Genomic DNA, 18,681 nt, shown 5'->3' with positions numbered 1-18,681 from the left:
CACACCTTCCTCATGACCAACAGACCTGTTCCTTTCCCCCATCCCAGCCTGCCAGGTTTTCCTCTCTTCTCTGTAAAAGGAGGACATGCCATCTTCACTGCTTTCTTTCTCCCCCTGCATTATCAATTTTGATTAAGCAGCCTACAGAGCCAATTATGGGCTAAACTGGGTAGCAAATGCCTCCCATTCTGCAAATCTGCAGAAAGCACTCCCTTAAAAGAAGTGGAAGAAAAAGCAAGGCAGCAACTGTAGGATAACCCATCTGTAGATGAACAGCTTCAATGTATCTGCTGACACAGCTCATTACTCTCTTGATTGTGCATGTAACAGTTTTAATCCTGCAAAACTCTTCACCTTGATCAGGTCCTGTAACAAATTAAACAGCTCATGTGCTAGTGTTGGCGCTTCTGACTTTTGCTGCCATCAGTCATTTGCTTGGATCTCTTCTTAGTGACTAATACACAAAGCTGACCTGAAGGACCCATCAGCCCCAAGTGCAGACAGGATTTTCTTCTATGGTATTGTATACTTGATCAGATTTAGATCAAGCAGCAATTTATTTTTAAAAGGCATACACACCTCCTTCAAATCTATTTTTTAAATGACAGTCAAATATAAGGATGAACCAGGAAGGTCTCTTTTTGCAGAAGCAGCAGATTCCTGGAGCCAGTAAAACTGCTAGACTTATTTCACCATTCACAAATTTGATAAAAAACCCCACAAAGTTTTGCACAAGCTCATTGTATGCAGAGTTCTGTGATACATTACAACTGGAAGTTGCTGAAAAGACCTTTGTAGTGAATAAGGAACGGCATTCAATTTCAGATCACTTCCTGTTTTCAAATCTGCTCATTTAAAGCACCCTAACTGTATTTTTTCAGTAACAAGTCAATAATGTAGTTACCAAAGAGCTAGCTGACTAAGACTTTCAACGTTGCCTGTCTAGAAGGATTTGCTCAGCACATTAAAAACCCCAAAATGTAGCAAAGCTAAAATGAAACTAATGGGTCTCTTACTAAGAGAGAAAAAAAGGTAACAGTAGCCATGCTACCATGTTACTAGGAAACACAGCATGAGAAATACCTGACTCTGAGGATTAAGCACTCCTGTCCACAGAAGGATTTTTACTATGTAAAAAGCATGATCTTTTGGTTACTATTCATTCAATTTTTAATACGTTACCACTCAAAGCCTCACCTTTTTTGTTGGAGGAATGCCTTGTGTTCCTATGTTGATAATTACGGAATTTTGCAACACTTGCCTATTGCAGCCAATCCTTGCTCATTCACCTCTATCCGTAACAGGCTGCCTCCACCTCAGGGTTCATTAGTCATCTAAAGATGCAGCCGGAGACTTAGCAGAGACTGTTCCTTCCACCAAAACCTGTGAGAATGCGCACCACAGGCAAGTGGTCAAATGGGATCGTGTTGGTAGGCTACACAATTCCAACACAGGCCTTTTGTAGTAACATTTCTTACCCATCTTCTCCAAGTAGGGTATTTAAAAGTCTGTTTCTACTGAGACAATGCCAAGTGCTCAGACATCATGCTATTAAGGATTTAAAACCCAGATATGGATCTAGCTGCTGTTTTCATTTGTTTTAATGCTAAGTTTGTATTAGCAGTAACAGGTGGCTAAGTGTAGGCTAATCTTCTGTAGAAACTGCTAAAACATACTGGAGTAGGGATTCTAACCTGGCATTCTGAATGACTGTATGAGAAGTACACTGTACAAAAGAAACCATCACAAGTCAGTCAGTGTTTAAGGAATTTTTATTAAACCAAGAATTTTATAATCCAAATTACGTTTCTTTGCTCAGCTATCAATTCTCACTGTCAACTAAAACAGTGGTGATATTCTGAGCTTTTCCACAGTAAAGAATTACAAAATTAAAGAAAGGAATGCTTTAAATTTTTGTACTGTGTTGAAAATTCTTTTCCCCCGGGTTTATAAAACATTAATTTGTATTTTTTATTTTACTATTTTTTTTTAAATTTTAAATCAGTAAGTAATCTAGGACTAGCACTTGTTTTACTAGCCCCGGCGTTGCTCTGTACATAAGCTTCAAAGTTTCCTTTCCTTTTTTTATTTATTTTATATTTTGCAATGTTTTTCTCAATATTTAATAGTTTTTCCATGTTTAGATTTTTTTTTTCTTCGGTGAAGCGAAGTTCTAGATTGTAGTCCCGGATCTTCCTGCAAACAAAACCAATACTGTTAGGTCTTAAAATTAAAGCAGCACCTTATGTTTTCTGACATGCTTTCTGCAACTCTAAGCCTGACAGCACTTTGTGCTTTGATGGCATCAATCATACCAAAGTTCTTGACAAGCAGTGTATTCGAGCTGGTCCCCTGAAGTAAATAAAGTACCTCAAGTTTGCGATACTTGGCAAGAGAAAAGAGTCTAGAAATAAACAGTACCCGGCACAGCACTGCCTTAGACAATGGCTAACGCACATTTGATTTGTTACTGTAGCTAACCTGACTGCAGGTCACCTCTACTCTTAAGGCCAGCATACTAAGGCTCATCAAATAACTACGCCAGCAGTATTTTCCAGTTCCAGTTCCTAAAACATCACGCAGCATACAAAGTAATGGTCTCAAAGTTTGGGCATCTTAGTTTAGGTCAGACAACTTATTCAGCGCTTGTTTATCTCCAGTGTGAAAGTGTCGCTAGCAAAAAAAGGAAAAAGAACGAACTGTGGAAAAAACATGACTCAATTTGCCTCCAAAAGGGAAGCTACAGAAATGGAAAGACCAAGAAAAATGAAAATTTGAAGTGATCAAATGTTAAAGCAAACATCTTCAACTGATAGCTATAAATGTGGAAAGTAAGTTCACAGACAGGCAAAACCTAACTGGACTCAATAGGGAACAGACTCCTGTACTATCAACTCCGTATTTTCCCCTTTCAAAATTGTAAGGATACCACATTTGCCTCTTCTTGTCATGCAACATTAAGCTACCAACCTCACAGAAGGCAGTAAAGAAAATGAGTACTTTAATTGACATTAAAGTTAAATTAACCAAAATGTGAAGTCAAGACAGTATATAGGTTAGTTTTTAATTACTGTGTAATTTCAGATATTGGCAAGTATATACAAATTATAGTGCAAACAGGTACTTAATTTCTAAGGAAAAATAGGTTTGGAGTATCATTTCAAGCTTACTTCAAATCCACAAGTTCCTCTTGAACAAAAAGTATGAAGTTTGACAGAACTGCCCATTTTTGCACATATGCCTAGAACTAATGCAGCTAAATATGCTGTTAAAAACAATGTTTCAATACCAGTTAAATATGCAAGACACGTCAGTAACATTTGCTAACCAAGAGCTACAGAACTGGATTGAGGACAAAATCTGTTTACAAATGCAACCATAGTTGCTACTTTCTGTGGCTGCAAACGATAGAGAGTCTGAAAGCACGCTGCTTCTAAGGCCATGGACTAAAAGACTATTGCCTCAGTCAACCTATAAAACTACAGTGCTCAGAAAACTTACTTATTAAACACTTGGAACCCCAGTGGGATTATTAACTGCCTTTTGAGCAGCCTCTTTAGCTTGGTGGGCTTGTAGTACGGCTACAGCTTCATCAACCTGTTAAGTAAAAAAGAAAAATCAATAAAAGGAAGCATAGTAATTTCTGTATATTTAAGTTAATGAAACAGTTTCAAATTATACATACAAATAATGTGTGCATTATTAAACATTACAGTTCCAGTTCATGCTAACGTAAGTCACTGCCACCCTTTGAAAAAGGATATTCTATCCTCTTGCCCTTGGCCACTGTCACATTGCTGTGACTCCACTGTGCCAACATAAACACCTATTGAATCAGTGTAAATTTAATTGCTGATAAAGCTAGTTAAGGCAGAAGTTCACCTACCTTCGAACGAAGAGACTCAGGAGACTCGAGCATGTGGAGGAGTTCAGAGTTGTCAATCTCCAACAACATACCAGTGATCTTACCCGCCAGAGTAGGGTGCATGCTTTGAATGAGAGGAAATAGACGTTCACCTAGAAAAAAAGAAGTTAATCAGAGCAGCAAATCTCATCTGACAAACAGCCTAAACAGAAGGGAAAAAAGCACCTTGTTCTACTGGTAAAACTATTTATTCCACATTTTAAGATTGATAAAAGTACTTAGTCTGTCCTTCTGCTACAAGGCATAAAGAAAGGTATCACATACGTACCTAACATCTGCTTTTGTTCTTGTGGAGGGGCAGAAGCCAACATGGAAGCAGTCAAGGGTTCCTGACCTTGCACATGGACAGCAGGCTGCAAATTAACACCATTTCACAATTAAATTCTAGTCCATAGTTAGGCACAGCTTCAAATATCCCATGTTCCAGAACTCAGCATAAACAATCCCTACACTGTCAGAAACACGGAATAAATTACAACTAGGTAAATTTAATCAAATAGTGCTGGTGTAAGAGCTGAGTGATGCTGGAGATTAGTATCAACCACTCCACTGTAGAGAGCAAACACAAGGAGAATTCAGCCTAAGGTATCAAGCAACTGGAAAATACAAAGTAACACAGGCCACCTTCCTCTGCAAAAAACATCAGCAAAAGCATGGACCAGTTCCTAAAATGACATACCTGCTGCATGGCAACCTGTGGCTGTGTATTAAGATGTTGCTGAGGATTACGAACACCTGCAGCGTATTTGTATTGTGGTACTGTGCGTACAGCAGGAGTAGCTGCAGTAGCTGCTGCTGCAGGACGTGGACCCATTGTTTGTGTTGATGTATTAGCTGAAAAAAATAACATAAATGCATACGTGAATAATTATTTTATTTAGCCTATACTGTGCAAGTTAAAAACCAAAACAACCAACCAGCCCAAACTAAATACCTAATTTAGGTATTGTATTACAGATTTTTCTCAGTACTATTGTCAACTGTCACATCGCTGGTCATATCTGAAGGTTTGAAGGTTGAAGTTCACTGGATATTACTTTCCAGTCACTTCACTAATGAATTGCTTTTCTTACAGGCTATTGAAAAAAAGATCTGTAAGAAAACATTAACTTTGGTTGAGTATTAATTTAATTTCATTCCAACCTCAAAGGACACTTGATTTCCTGAGCACATTATGTCAACAGTCATCCTAAAAAAGATGCATTCATGAAGTAGATAGCTAAAAAATACTACTGCCTAAGATCTTCAGAGAGAATTAAGACTCCATTAGAATCAATTCTGGTTCATTCAGTGATGTACAGATTCTGCATACGTGATAGTGGCTCACAGTATTCTACGACAACATACTACAAGCTAAAATTTTATCATCTCAGTATTCCTACATGCAACCTATCATTACAATTGCCACAAGCATGTTTAGAAATGGCTGCAGCTGTCATACAGTATTATTAAAGCAGACACTAAAGGAAGAAATGCTTCATGCTAAAGAGATGGGACCACAGCAGGAGTCTTTGCTGGGACAATATTTAAAGCAGTTGCTAGGAGGTGATACAACTTTACTTATTTATTTGATAAGAGCCAGAAAAGGAAGTGTACCACATGTGATATTGAACTTAGGAATGCTTTTGAGAGATCATTCTGAATCAGCAAAATTAAAAAAAATAAGCCTAATACTTAAAGTTTGCATAAATCAAACTCACCAACACGTTGTGTTGACATGACTCGTGGAACCTGTGAAGAAGCTGGTCTCATGGTACTGAACGGTGGTCTGGGCGCTGCTGGGCGGATAGCACCAGGCATGTTTTGGAATGCTGTATTTTAGGAAAAAACAGAGTTATTGTCACATGCTGAAACACCAAATAGTGAGAAAATACCACTAACATGACAAAGAGAAGACTTAAATACATTTTCACAGCATTACAGTATCAAAGTGCAAAGGTAAATGCCATGGAGTTTACCGCAATCACTGCGAAGAGGCAAAGTGACTTACGATGAGGTCTGGCACCCTGAGCAGTCCAGCGAGGACTAGGTCTAGCAAGCTGAGCAAGTTGATTAGTAGGATAGTATGCAGCACGGTTCTGAGTCTGTCAAATACAAAAACATCGTGTAACTTTGTTATCTTTGAAGGGTGCACTGAACAGTCCATCACCCTTCTGCTGTGAAATCAGAATGCTGATATTACAGACAAATGCTAATAGTTATTTTTACTGTTAAATCTGAACAGATTTTATAAGCAGTACAAAGCATTTAGTTACTAATCTCCATACGTACCTGTGGGATAGCTGCCATGAAGTAACCTGAAGGAGGTGCTGGTTGGTACGGGTTGATTACAGGATTAGGTACTGCCCTTACACTCGCCATTCTCTGCATATACTGGTTGGTGAGATGAGCTTGGCGCTCTTCTTTACGCTGAGCTAGAGCTACATATAATGGTTTAGTAGCCACAATTCTACCATTCATTTCTGTAACAGCTTTGGTGGCTTCTTCTGGTGATGAAAAGCATACAAATCCAAATCCTTTGCTGCGGCCACCTTCCATCATGACCTGTCAGTACAAAATTTAGTTTTAAAACAAGAAATTGTCATACCTGCTCAACTCACATGACTTTCTTTTTTCAGCAACATACCAGGAGTAAGATCACAGGTTTATTTTACAGAATTGATTTATAAAAAGAAATAATTGCTTAATAGCTGTTTACTGAATACAGATGAAAATCTCAGTGAAGCAATAATGAGCACATTATTGCACCAAAAAGACGTCATTTTTCTCACATGAATATCAGTACTTAGTTTATTTTAAGACAGGATGATCCTTTAACCTGAGATGTAAAATAATCAAGAAAGCATATGTCCACGTATATAGCAGTGGTGACTGGGTCACATTTGTTAAGTCACAGAAGTCACTCTTTCTTGATGAAGGATCGCTGTCCGTTTTCAGAGAAAGGACAAGCATAATTATAAACTTTACCTTTGCACTAGTGATTGTACCAAACGGGGAGAATTCTTTTCGAAGACGCTCATCATCGATCCCATCGTCAAGATTTTTCACATAAAGGTTTACACCCTAAATAAAAAAAAATACAAGTTATTTTTGAAAGCAAATTGTCTGTGTAAATCTAAAAATAGCTCAGAATAAAGTTAGTCCTCTTGAATTAAAACTGAACCTGGTATCTGGTGATCCTGTCCTGCTTCATTTGTTCAAACTTGCGCTTCAGCTCCGTCTGTCTTTCCACCTTTTTCTGAGCCCGGCCAACATAGATTTGTTTCCCATTGAGCTCTTTCCCATTCATCTCATCTACAGCCTTCATTAATAAACAACAGGTTAGCAGTGCTTTGTATTCCAGTGGTTTTTAGGCATACAAAACCCCTGTAATTAAATTCTAACAAGTTACATATGGATTCCAGAAAAAGACCCAATCCATCTAAAATATTACTAGCTGAAACAAAGTACCCCAAGACTTCCCTGCACAAAGTAAAATGGAAATTTATTTCTGAGTGTGGTTCTGTCCGGTTAAAGAGAAGTCACAAGCGATGAAAAACACTCTTCTCATATAAAGTCCGCAGAGGGGGGTGGAAATCAAGTCGCATAATTAAGAACTATTTCTCCAGCCTTATCTTGCTAAAGGCATAGAAAATAAAGCAAATTAAGATGAAAAGCTCTAATTCACACACTTCTGTTTTTAAAAGTAACATCTGAAAATATATCTACAAGGTTTTCTTATGCTGTAAGATAAGAAATGTATGTTAAGCTACAGCTGGCAGATGTGGGTGGTTGGTTTTTTTTAATTCTTAATCTTTCATTAATGTAATACTTAAAGAGTATGAAAGTAACAACTTTTTTCCTTTATGCTGTTTTGAGTTACAGCTATTAAAATGTGAAACGTCTGGCACAGATTTAGTCAATTAATTTAAAACCAGTAGTCACCAGTTTATTGTATACCTTCATGAACAAAGCCATTAAACACATATTTACTGAGGTATCAGAATTTTATGTTATTTAAAACACCCAACACGTGATTCAGACTACTGTAAGAGAAACAATTCAAAAATGAATGTATGCAAGACTGAACAATGTAGATGTAAGACAGACAGGATTTGTTCTAATCTCTTGCTTGTACACTTGCAGTACTGACAAATCACCAAAATGCCTTTTGAAAAGCAAACTTCGTTTGTTGCCCTGATTTGTTCGGTGCTGAGTTTTTGTCCTGATGCTATATCCCTACTGCCACAGTCAACTGATACATTAAAGCAATCAGCTAACAAAGAATTAAGTTATACAGCATGTTATAGATATATACACAAATTAAAAAGGACCCTTCTTCCAAAGTTACCCTTCAGAGTAAAAGCAACATCACAGGGCTCTATGACTATTTTCTTATAGTTGTGCCAAACATGGTCCATAAAAACTAATGGTTTTCCTGCTGACTTTGCAGGGATGAAGTCTGAAAACACAATCCTTTCTGCCTTGCACAAATGTTTTGTGCAACCAGATTGGATCCAATGATTCATCTGAGGTTTGCAGAGATGTAATAATTTACTATACCTGCATGTTGCCTAGCATGAATGAGTCCAAATCTCACTGAGACCTTTAAGCCCAACTACAACAGGTTATTCAATTATTCAGTATTTCTTACTTCTATACTAGTTTCCAGCTGTCTCAAGAGTATCTTGACTTAACAGGCTCCTCAAATCAACTGACGTTTGCTCATAAGAAAGCATTTTAAATGACAGAAACTATGCTAAGTCATTCAGGAAGCAAGACACCTGGTTTTGCAGTGTCCTTGACCAATTCAACACCCTTAATGAATTCACAGGATTTAAAATCACTCAATGAAACACATAATTTGGGTCTCAGTTACAGAATTCCTAAAAGTTAAGTCCAAACGCTTACTTTTTGGGCATCTTCATGTCTTTCAAAACTAACGAAGCCAAAGCCTTTCGATTTTCCACTCTCATCGGTCATAACTTTCACACTTAGGGCAGGACCTAAAAAGAGAATGAAACACTCATGCTTCGTAAACAGACTGTATTCTGAACAGGATGTTCAAAATGTGAAGAGAAGAAGAAGAACCCCATTCAGTTTATTTCCCTTGTTTTACAAAGGACTCCTGCTTCAATAGTAGTATCTAGTAGGCATCATCCATTAATATAAAATTGCTGATCTACCCTGATGCTGAACTTCAGCCATTATGCCTGAAGTCAGCGATGCTAAATTTCTTTCCTAACCTATTTTCAACCAAAATGGGGTAGGAACTTCACCTCAAAGTGAATGAAATTGTTATCTCATTAAAAAATACAACATTTAAGAAGCATTAGCATTTCCATCCTTTGAAACAGGTACTGAAAGCCAGAGAGGAGGCCTTTCAATACATTAGGTATGTGCTTCACCATTTATCCCAGTAAAAGGCCATCCCAGTTCAGCAATTCCAAGCCTTTGAAAAACTGCAGTACACAGACTCAACTGAGACAGATACCAGCAGCTAAATAAACGTGCTACCGTTTGAACCACAGAGACTTCAATAGTGGAAAGAAATTTTCTGTAAATGCTGCTTAGAGCATTTCATATGATATACTACATACTATAGAGTATCTCATATACAAGGCTTTCTCTTGCTTTACATGATATCCACTGGAGAACAGCAAAAGCATGGAGGAAAGAAAATACAAAAAAATGGCTGAGGCTGAAAATAAAATAGGTGTGCCCCAAAACCCACTACAAGAATCTGTAACTGAATTACAGACTTTGCCATTTCCTATTTCAATGGTGACACATCATACACATTATTAGATCATGATCATATATATATGCCTGCCATAATTTTGCCCTGTGCATAACTGAGGGTCAAGACTAACAGCTTGCCAACACAACAGAATAACGAAAATCGAGATAGGCTGAGTAAGGATAAGTCTGCAGGTCAAGGAAAGCAATAGCAAACTCATGTCATACTCGAATTCACTCGTAGTGAACTCGTAACATCAATCTGTACTGAAATACGACACACTTCATTTGCAACTTAAAAACATGTGCAAGCCCCATTCAAAAGACTATTTAGACACATTTTCAGATTTTCAGAAACAATTCTGAAACAAACAGTTTCAGAATTATATATGCTATTATTTATTATATATGCTATTGTGCCTATTTAAGATTCTGCAGTGGATATTACCATATTTTGAATCTGAAATTGGCATTAAGTACAATTTTCAGTACCTTTTATTATTTTTTATCTTTTCAAACCAACATCAGCCAGCCAGCTGATTCCTTGTATATCTTGTCTGTACAGTGCCTTGTAAGAAGCTCAGGTTCACTTGTGTTTATAAAAACTTAAAGTTTAAGGCATTACCAAACTTGCCAAAGAGTTCCTTCAGTCTCTCATCATCCATGTCTTCTCCAAAATTCTTGATGTAAACATTGGTGAATTCCTTTGCTCTGGCTCCAAGCTCTGCCTCACGCTCCTTGCGGGATTTAAACCTTCCAACAAATCTAGTTGCAGGAGAACAGAATAGTGTAGATTAAAGCAAGTCTGACAGGGTTTAAAAACTTACTTTAATCTTCTGGTATACTTTACTCTTGATCAGTCTTATTGTTCATTATAAGCATTAAATTCTTTAGAAAAAATATTTACAATAAAATTCCATCAGAAAAACAATTTCACTATCCTTTGCTACGTCAGTGTGCTTATCAGTTACTAGCATAAAAACACTTTCAAGCCCTTTGCAAGATTGTTCACTCATAAAACAGCCTTTGACAACAGAAGCTGGGCAATGGGAAAAGAATACTAGGTGAAGTGGCTAAACAGAAATTCTAGATATTGGCATAATCCCTCTGCCATACTAAAAACTTGGCAGCCTTAAAGCAGTTACCACTCTCTGATCCAGCTTTTAAGCAAGGGGTATTTAACTAACCTCCCCCACTACCTTACACACCTTTGCAGCTTATATCAAGAGCAAGACTTCGGTTTGCTTTTGGCATTTGTTGGGTTTTTGTTTGTTTGTTTTTCAATAGCCAGAGAAATACATAGTTCAGCTTGATCTTTAGTTAAATAGCATTGCAAATTGGCTGGGAACACCAAACATCAGTTCATACCATCAGAGAAAGAACAGAAGGTGAACACAACACTCTGCATCCTAAGGATCTGCTCTAGTACAGACGTAACATATCTAACTCTGATTTCTAGTTGTAGCAGACTTTTGCTCTCTAATTTTATAGTACTGTCCAACTTTATAGTTCCAGATCTGACAAATCCAGTAAGTAGCATATTGTAATTCAACATTTTCTTAAACTCTGACAGCTTCACCCAATTTACAGTGACCAAGGATGGTAAGAATGATAGTGCAATGTGTTTAGCAGATCTTGATAGCGAGTGAAGCACTTCAATGCACTTTTAAAAGTCTAGCCTGAATAGATACTCAAAGCAAAATTAATTCTCATTATGTACTTTACCAAACAAAGTTTTGTAAACCATTTGCTTTTATGACTACATGCTGACCTCTGTTTACTAATTTTAAAAGGTCGTATAAAGATGGAAGCTGAGTAAAAACATCCACAGAATGCCAGTCAAGACCAGAACAAGCATGAAAACGAGTTTCAAAATACATGTTCTCCCTGTACGTGACTCGATCCATCCACCTCTACATGTAAAAATAATCCATGATGGTAAGCTGATGCTGATTTCTGTGATCCTTTTTCCAAACCCAAATAATCCATGATGGTAAGCTGATGCTGATTTCTGTGATCCTTTTTCCAAACCCAAATAATCCATGATGGTAAGCTGATGCTGATTTCTGTGATCCTTTTTCCAAACCCTCTCAAGTATTTGCAGAGCTATTATTTTGCAGCTATACCAAATACCATAATGATCCCTTGGGCATAGCTGTCAGGCACACTCACCTTCCCCTCCCCTCCCCGCCCCCCCCCCAACAGATATCACTAACAAAAAAGCCAAATAATTTTTTTCCTACAGTATAGAACAATAATGTTTACAACATTATACTTCTCTAAGTTTTATTTTCTACTCCTATTCCCTAGATATGCCTATTAACAGACATTAATATAAAAACATCTGTGTAATCCAACCACTATTCTGGACTGAGTAACTGTAGAGCTTTAAGTTCCATCCAAAAAATGGATAATGTTGCCTACCTTACAACTTTTATAAAGGAAGTATTATTCGGAACACCTGATGGCTTGTATTTTATCTCAGACCAGTAAGATCAGAAAACCAGAGAAGTTCCCAAATCCTCATTACTGCATTGGCTTGTAAGACAACCAACACAACAATTTTTTCCCTAGTCCATTATTAGCCTTTTCTGAACTTATTCTGACTTTAGAATAGGCAGGTGATACAATTCATAGTATTCTTAGCACTGAAATTCTAAATCCTCTTTAAAACTGTAAGGTTTTATAACAACCTGTCTTTTCTAGGTAAGCTTTAAATATTTGTCTGCTGTAAAATGAGTTTCAATCTGTTGATGCCCAACTACGTATTTATGTACTTACACTTTGCGGTCATTAAGCAGCATACCATTCATTTTTTCAATAGCTCTTTCTGCAGCTTCTTGTGTCTCAAAATGTACAAATCCATAGCCCTTGGATCCATTTTCATCACACACCACCTATTTAAAGAAAAACCCTGTTGTAACACCTGTGGAATGTTTCCAGCATAAAATGAGGTTTTGTCTCAAACCATTAAACAAACGAAAAATTTTCCACTAACCTTACAAGACAGGATGTTTCCAAAAGCAGAAAATGTGTCATACAAAGCTTTGTTATCAATTGATTTGTCCAAGTTTTTGATGAAGATGTTTCCTACACCACTTTTACGTAGAGATGGATCACGCTGAGACCACATGATGCGCACTGGTTTGCCTTTAATGACATCAAAGTTCATTGTGTCCAAAGCTCGTTCAGCTGGAAAAACATCATAGGATTAGTAGGGAACGCTAAAGTTATCTTAATAAGCACATGAATAACATTTTTTACTATTTTAAGTCCAGCATCACCACCAAGATGCAACCCCAAACCTCCAGTGTAAATAAACCCCATTCTGTTTTATGCAAGTAAGACCTGGCAGAAACTCCTCAGCAAAAGCTGCACTTAGGAAGGAGCACGAGTCAGCTAACAAGCTGCAGAAATCCCAGTAGCCTAAAGGATTGGACTCCACTATGAAAAGATGGTACGGTGACAAGAGAAAACACATGAAGTGATGGCAATTATGACCTGTTCGACAAGACGGGAAGTTTTAACATCTGTGGAAAATCAGCTGGCCACTCTCACATCATGTAGATGTATCAATAAAAATGTTTTTAGGGGTACAGGTTGTGCCTGTGAGGGGCCTTCTACAAACATTAACACAAAACCTCCTAAATTAATAATACCTCTAAGCTGGCAACATTTCTTTGCTAGGTGGAGTTCAAGCCTGGTTCAGACGGCTGTTCCACACAACTCCTTCCTTAGTGACAAAAAAGATCCGCGATGGACTTCCAGGCAAGGGACAAGTGCAAAGAGATTGTAAACTAGCACTTAATTTTGAAAATCTGAAACTATGTATTCAAAACTCATGATGAAATAAAAACATACAAGCTCAATGAAGGAGCAAGCATTAAAACAGCAATATGAAGTAACATGAACCAGGTTTTGTTACTCCAATGGAGCAGTTTTTCCAGTAGAACTCCATAACTAACTTTCCAAAGCCTGAATTTAAGATCTCAGTGTATTTCGTTAGGGAAGTATCAGGACTTCTTCAGTTCTCACATGTTCCTTCAAAGCAACAAGACGTGTCTGATGTTTTAAGTCAACAAGGTATTAAGCAAGAAAGAACAACAGTTCTCAAGTATGGCAGACATATTTTATCTCCTACGTTAGCTCCTTTCTGTTGTTGCTCCTGTATGTCTGGAAGAGCACTGAAAAAAGTCCCAACAGATATCTGAAGTCACACCCGTCAATATGAGCTCACTTCACTGCAGTTTGCATGGCAGAGCAATGTGATGTTAGCAAGGCTGAAATTCATTTAGTATTAGTTTAAAAACAGTAACCAGGTCAGTTAATTGCTTTTCTTAGGAGAGGACCAAGGGCCATTCACACTGTGAAAACCCTTGTTTTATGTTTTTGTTCTTTAAGTGCTGCTTTAGCCATGTTGCTGGATATCATGGCCAAAGAAAATTTGCTGTCAGCCTCTGGTTCAACTGATATACCATGTTTCACACTCTTTCTTGCCACATTTTCAGATTAAAAGTGAATTTAAAGATTATATTCTCTGAAAGGCATCTGTAGAAGTTTACAAGACAGACACCTAACACTTTCTTGTAAGAAAAAAATCATCCATTGATAGTGTTACCATATTCACATGGCAGTAGCAAGTCAACAACAGATTTAAGCTGAAGTCATGAAAAAATACAAGCATTGCCAGTCTTTTAAATACATTAACAGATCTTTCACAAACTTGGAAGGCTTTAAATTGCAAAAGAAAAAAACCAAAGATGGACAAAAAAAAAGAAAAAAAAAAAAAAAAGAACTTTGGGTATCACACTGGCCACAGTAGAAACATGTAACACTTTGGTACTGCCCTGGAAGTCATTAGAATTATTACTGCCAGCACCAGCAAAAGTGCCAGCAACAAACAGTTCATTATTTCCAGAAGTAGTAACAGGGCTTCTTTTACCAGAAAAGAGGCTTTTCTAATTCATGCTAATTGCTTCTAGAATAATCCTGACACTTCTCAAAAATGCACGTTCCTGGACACATTTCCCAAACATCTGACTCAAAGCAGGTCCATACTAGCTTTCGCAAATGTTACCACTCTCAGCTTATAGTGAGCACGTATCTTAGACCAATGCCATTTCTCCACAAAGGCAAGGACAGCACAGAAACTCTCGCCAGTTCTCATCTCTTCTATGGAGCAGAAGTACGAGAAATTAAAAGATTTCTGCTTAACCAATGCCGCACTGTCATTCCACAACAGATTTAAAACCATTACTAGAATGCATATGCAACCAGGTACAAGCTGCTCATTAAAATTCACAACTCTTAAAACTAGCTTACTTTCATTACAATTTTGCTATAGGTCACCCGCTAGTTTGCAGGAGGCAATTCCATTCAGCAGTTAACTTGTTACCAAGTGGACACACCTACCTACCCATGCTGTACTTTTGCTGATTCTGCTGAAGCCTTTATTGAATGAGTCACCAGTTCCCATTTCAGTCGTGAGCAACTGGACAGTCCACTTCAGTACCGATTTCAAAATCACACAGAATATACGCTTAATGCTAAACTGTGCTAAACATACCTATCAAGAGCTGCAAAATAATACACCTCTGGAAACAGCCATTTGAAAAATCTGAAGGGGGAAGTGCAGCTTCAGATTACTCAAGAATATTTCTAGTTTAGTGATTAAACAAGACTGCCTGGGTTTTACTCTGGACTATGACTCAAATTCAGAAAAGTCACAACTATGAAATGTGTGCATACCTCACAAATGTGTCATGAGGTCTAATTAGGTTTTGGAACAGCTTTGAGATCCCCAGTTTACAGACAGCCGGTAATGTTGAACACACCTTCAAAGACTTTTTCAAAACCCAAACTAGTTGTTACTAGCTGTTTAATAAGCATAGCCCGAGATGTAGCTAAGAATTAGACTAAACCAAGACAAGGCAGTCAGTTTGGAATCAAAATGAAACCAGTATTACTGCAAGAATAACCATTCATCCTCAGAGCTCCTATTTTAACATTTCAGTAAACGGACAGAATTATCTGTGGAAAAAAAAATAATCACCAAAACCACTTTTGACGTATTTGCCAAGAACATAAAGCACTAAAAATGTTGCAGTAGTCACACAATATCATTTACATATATTTTAAAGAAGTTCTTCCAGATATGTGCCAGATGCAGGTGTGATACTGATGACAAATACTTTTAGCTGAAGTGGACCAAGTGTAGAATACAATGTGTGCCTCCTGAAGTCTGAAAAATACTTGTAAGCATTTAGAGTAACAGCTTTTTTGTAAAAGGGACATTCTCAAACTCTAAATTCAAACACTGCTCAGCTGAAAAAGCTGTATTTTTCCCCAGAAATTGCAAAATAAGTCACAAAACATAGGGTTGAACAGGTTGCTCAACTAATGACAATGATAAAGGTGGCCCTTACAGAATTCTGTCATTACAAAGGAGAAGCAGCATCTGAATCACCTTCAACTTCTGCCTGACGCATCACATCACAGTACTGAACTGGGCTAACCCCTTCTTTTTCTTCTTGAGAATAAACTGTACCATAGGTTTTTGTCGAGTGAAAGCACAGTATGTTAAAATCAGCATTCAAATCGTCTTATCCTAAACAACAGTTGATTAAATTACTAGCTCTCTGAAGTGAGAGAGCTGGTAACAGGTGAAATATCTGCCTATTAAAAAGATGAGACAGTAACTTTTACTACTTACATACAGATATCATCGGTACAGCAAAGCCTGATCTGATAATGGCTATATACTAAAGTCAGTTTTGAAAGCCAGTTAATCCAATTGCTTGAAAAGTTTGTAATTCAAGCCTCTCACTTCCATACAGTTGAAAATAAAACCATTATAATAGGAAACTGTTAACTCTCCTTGAAATCAAATACATTCTAGCTGGCCGAAATATTTTTTCTTTTCATTGGACTCCATACAACTTAGAACCGGTCACATTTGGTTCTTGTATCGAAATCCTCCAAACGAACAAGCCAGTTTGCCCAACTCAACGCAGCCACGACCAGAACTATATGAAAAGTTTCTTTACTGATCCCATTTTAGAGAGCCAGCAAGACGTCGTGGAAAGCAAGTTTAATAAAAGCACAACTTGGGACACACAACGTCGGAGAGTTTACTGCGAAGAGAAAGGGATGAGAAAGCAGCTTACTAAAGGGAGAGCAAGCAGGGGGGGAGACGCAAGTAATTTCACCCCCTGCCCACATGTGACAGACCGGCCTGGTGTTTTCAGGTATTACGCCTTGGCTGGACGGCTATGAAAGTACCAGACCCTCCCGGTACGTCCTACTTCCTTCTTTTGGCCTCTTAATCACGCATACACACCCAGCTCCTGCGTAGTTGTTAAAAGGTGCTAATGACTACGGTGTTTTCTTGAAGCTAGCCTTCATCCCGGATTCCTGATGCAGCCGCGCACGGACGTGCCAGCCTGTGGGAAAGCCGCCTGCACACACACCCCCACCCCCCATCCCCCGGCCGCCCCCTCCCCGCCGCCCCCGGGCCGGGGCAGCCACGCCGGGCCACGAGCTTTCGGCGGGGGCGCCCCCCGTCCATCCCCCGGCGTCGCCTGCCGGTTGCGGGCGCGGAAGCGCCTCTCCCCCGCCCCCCTGCCCCGCCACGAGGCGCGGGCGGCCCCAGGCCGCGTGTCAGGCAGCGGCGGCCCCGCCGCACGCCCCCCCCCGCCCGGCGCCAAGTTCGCCCGCGTCCCGGCAACACCGACGCCGGCCCCGGGAGCGCCCGGGCGGGGAAAATGGATGCAGGGCGGCGGCGGCCAAGGCGGGCGGGGGGGGGGGGGGGGGGGGGGGGGAGGGCGGCCGCGCCGAGTAGGGGGCGGGGGAGAAACATGGCTTCTCCGGCGGCGGCCGCCGCGGCTCTCCCCTCAGGCCGCCTCGCCCGCCGCCTCCCCCGCGGTCCGGCCCCCGCCACTCACCGTCGGCGGGCTGCTGGAAGTTGACATAGGCGTAGCCGAGCGACCGGCGGGTGATCATGTCCCTGCAGACGCGAATGGAGAGGATGGGCCCGGCAGGGCTGAACTTCTCGTAGAGCATGGCCTCCGTCACGTCGGGGTGCAGGTCCCCCACGTAGAGGGAGGCCATGGGGTAGCTGGGGGCGCTGGGGTTCATCCTGCCGCCGTCTCCCGACGCGGGAGGGCAAGGGGGGGGCGCTGACGAGGCGAGGAGGCCGCGGCGGCCCGGCGGTCCGTGAGGGCAGGGGCCGGCGGTGGCGGCGCGGCGGAGGGGGCACTCCGGAGACGGAGTCGAAACTTGTCGGCGGCGGGAGGCGGATGCGCGGCGGATGGAAGGGGCGGGGGGTCTGGCTCACTCCGTGCCGGGCCTGGCGGAGGTGGCGGCGGTTGCTGTTGGCCTCGGCGGGGGTCGGGCTCGCTCTGTGTCTCCTCTCGGCTGCGCCGGGTCCGGGGGCTTCGCTTCACCGGGTTATTTTATATCAAACCGGCCGGTTGCAGAAGGTTGACGGGAGGTGGAAGAAGGAAGGATTATTTTTTTTTAAAGGTTTTTTAGGATTTTTGGATTTTTTTTGGCTTTTTAAATATTTTTAGTAATAAATGGTGCGGCGGGGCCGGGCCGGCGTGTCCGGGTGTCCGGAGCACACGCACTGCGCACACAGCTCCGACGGCGGCCGGGGGACAAGGGGGAGGCCGCCGCCCCGGCCGCGCACTATATATACCCGCCCCGCCCCCAGCCGCCCCCACCGCGCCGCACGCCACGCACCGACCGCGCGCACCGCGCAGGCGCCGCCGCGGGGGAAGGCGGGGAGACGCGCGGCGCCGGCGCCCGGCCGAGTGGACGGCAGCGCTGGCGCATGCGCCGCGGCGGCCGGGGGAAGCGGCCGGGAGGGAGCGCGCCTGCGCCTGCCGACGTCACCGGGGGCGGGGGGGTTCGGCGCCAGGGCGCGTGCGCCTACGTGCGAGCACATGTGCGCGGCGGGCGGGGGGAGCGGGCGGGTCAAAGGGCGCGTGCGCGCTGAGCGGCTCAGCGGCCCAACGGGGCCGGGCGGGCGGTAGCGG

The 18,681-nt window shown here is 41.0% G+C and overlaps 1 protein-coding gene across 3 annotated transcripts; it reads right to left on the bottom strand.

The window, feature by feature from the left end:
* Window positions 1-1,754: 1,754 nt before the first annotated feature.
* PABPC1 (poly(A) binding protein cytoplasmic 1) lies at window positions 1,755-18,354 on the bottom strand. 3 transcript variants are annotated; one of them, XM_056331464.1, is made up of 15 exons: window positions 17,587-18,354; window positions 12,642-12,835; window positions 12,425-12,540; window positions 10,269-10,408; window positions 8,816-8,910; window positions 7,089-7,226; window positions 6,893-6,988; window positions 6,197-6,469; window positions 5,916-6,009; window positions 5,626-5,736; window positions 4,605-4,759; window positions 4,194-4,278; window positions 3,887-4,017; window positions 3,502-3,597; window positions 1,755-2,214 (listed from the first exon to the last, which is right to left on the bottom strand). In XM_056331464.1, exons 1-14 carry the CDS (start codon window positions 17,777-17,779, stop codon window positions 3,505-3,507), a joined length of 1,914 nt encoding a protein of 637 aa, XP_056187439.1. In that variant the 5' UTR covers window positions 17,780-18,354; the 3' UTR covers window positions 1,755-2,214; window positions 3,502-3,504. The 3 variants fall into 3 exon arrangements, with proteins under 3 accessions (XP_056187439.1, XP_056187438.1, XP_056187440.1); XM_056331463.1 differs by having other exon boundaries at window positions 1,755-2,196; XM_056331465.1 differs by lacking the exon at window positions 7,089-7,226 and having other exon boundaries at window positions 1,755-2,196.
* Between the last annotated feature and the right edge of the window lie 327 nt (window positions 18,355-18,681).

Source organism: Falco biarmicus, chromosome 3 (assembly GCF_023638135.1).
Source record: "Falco biarmicus isolate bFalBia1 chromosome 3, bFalBia1.pri, whole genome shotgun sequence".
Lineage (NCBI taxonomy): Eukaryota > Metazoa > Chordata > Aves > Falconiformes > Falconidae > Falco > Falco biarmicus.
The sequence above is the reverse complement of the archived record's forward strand: the minus strand, read 5'-3'. Positions and strand labels throughout refer to the sequence as shown.

Coding starts and splice junctions, on each gene's coding strand:
- PABPC1 (XM_056331464.1), bottom strand. CDS start 17,779: ATGAACCCCAGCGCCCCCAGCTACCCCATGGCCTCCCTCTACGTGGGG. Junction 6,989..7,088: donor ACAGGATCACCAGATACCAG/GTTCAGTTTTAA, acceptor TTTTTTATTTAG/GGTGTAAACCTTTATGTGAA. Junction 6,470..6,892: donor GTACAATCACTAGTGCAAAG/GTAAAGTTTATA, acceptor TTGTACTGACAG/GTCATGATGGAAGGTGGCCG.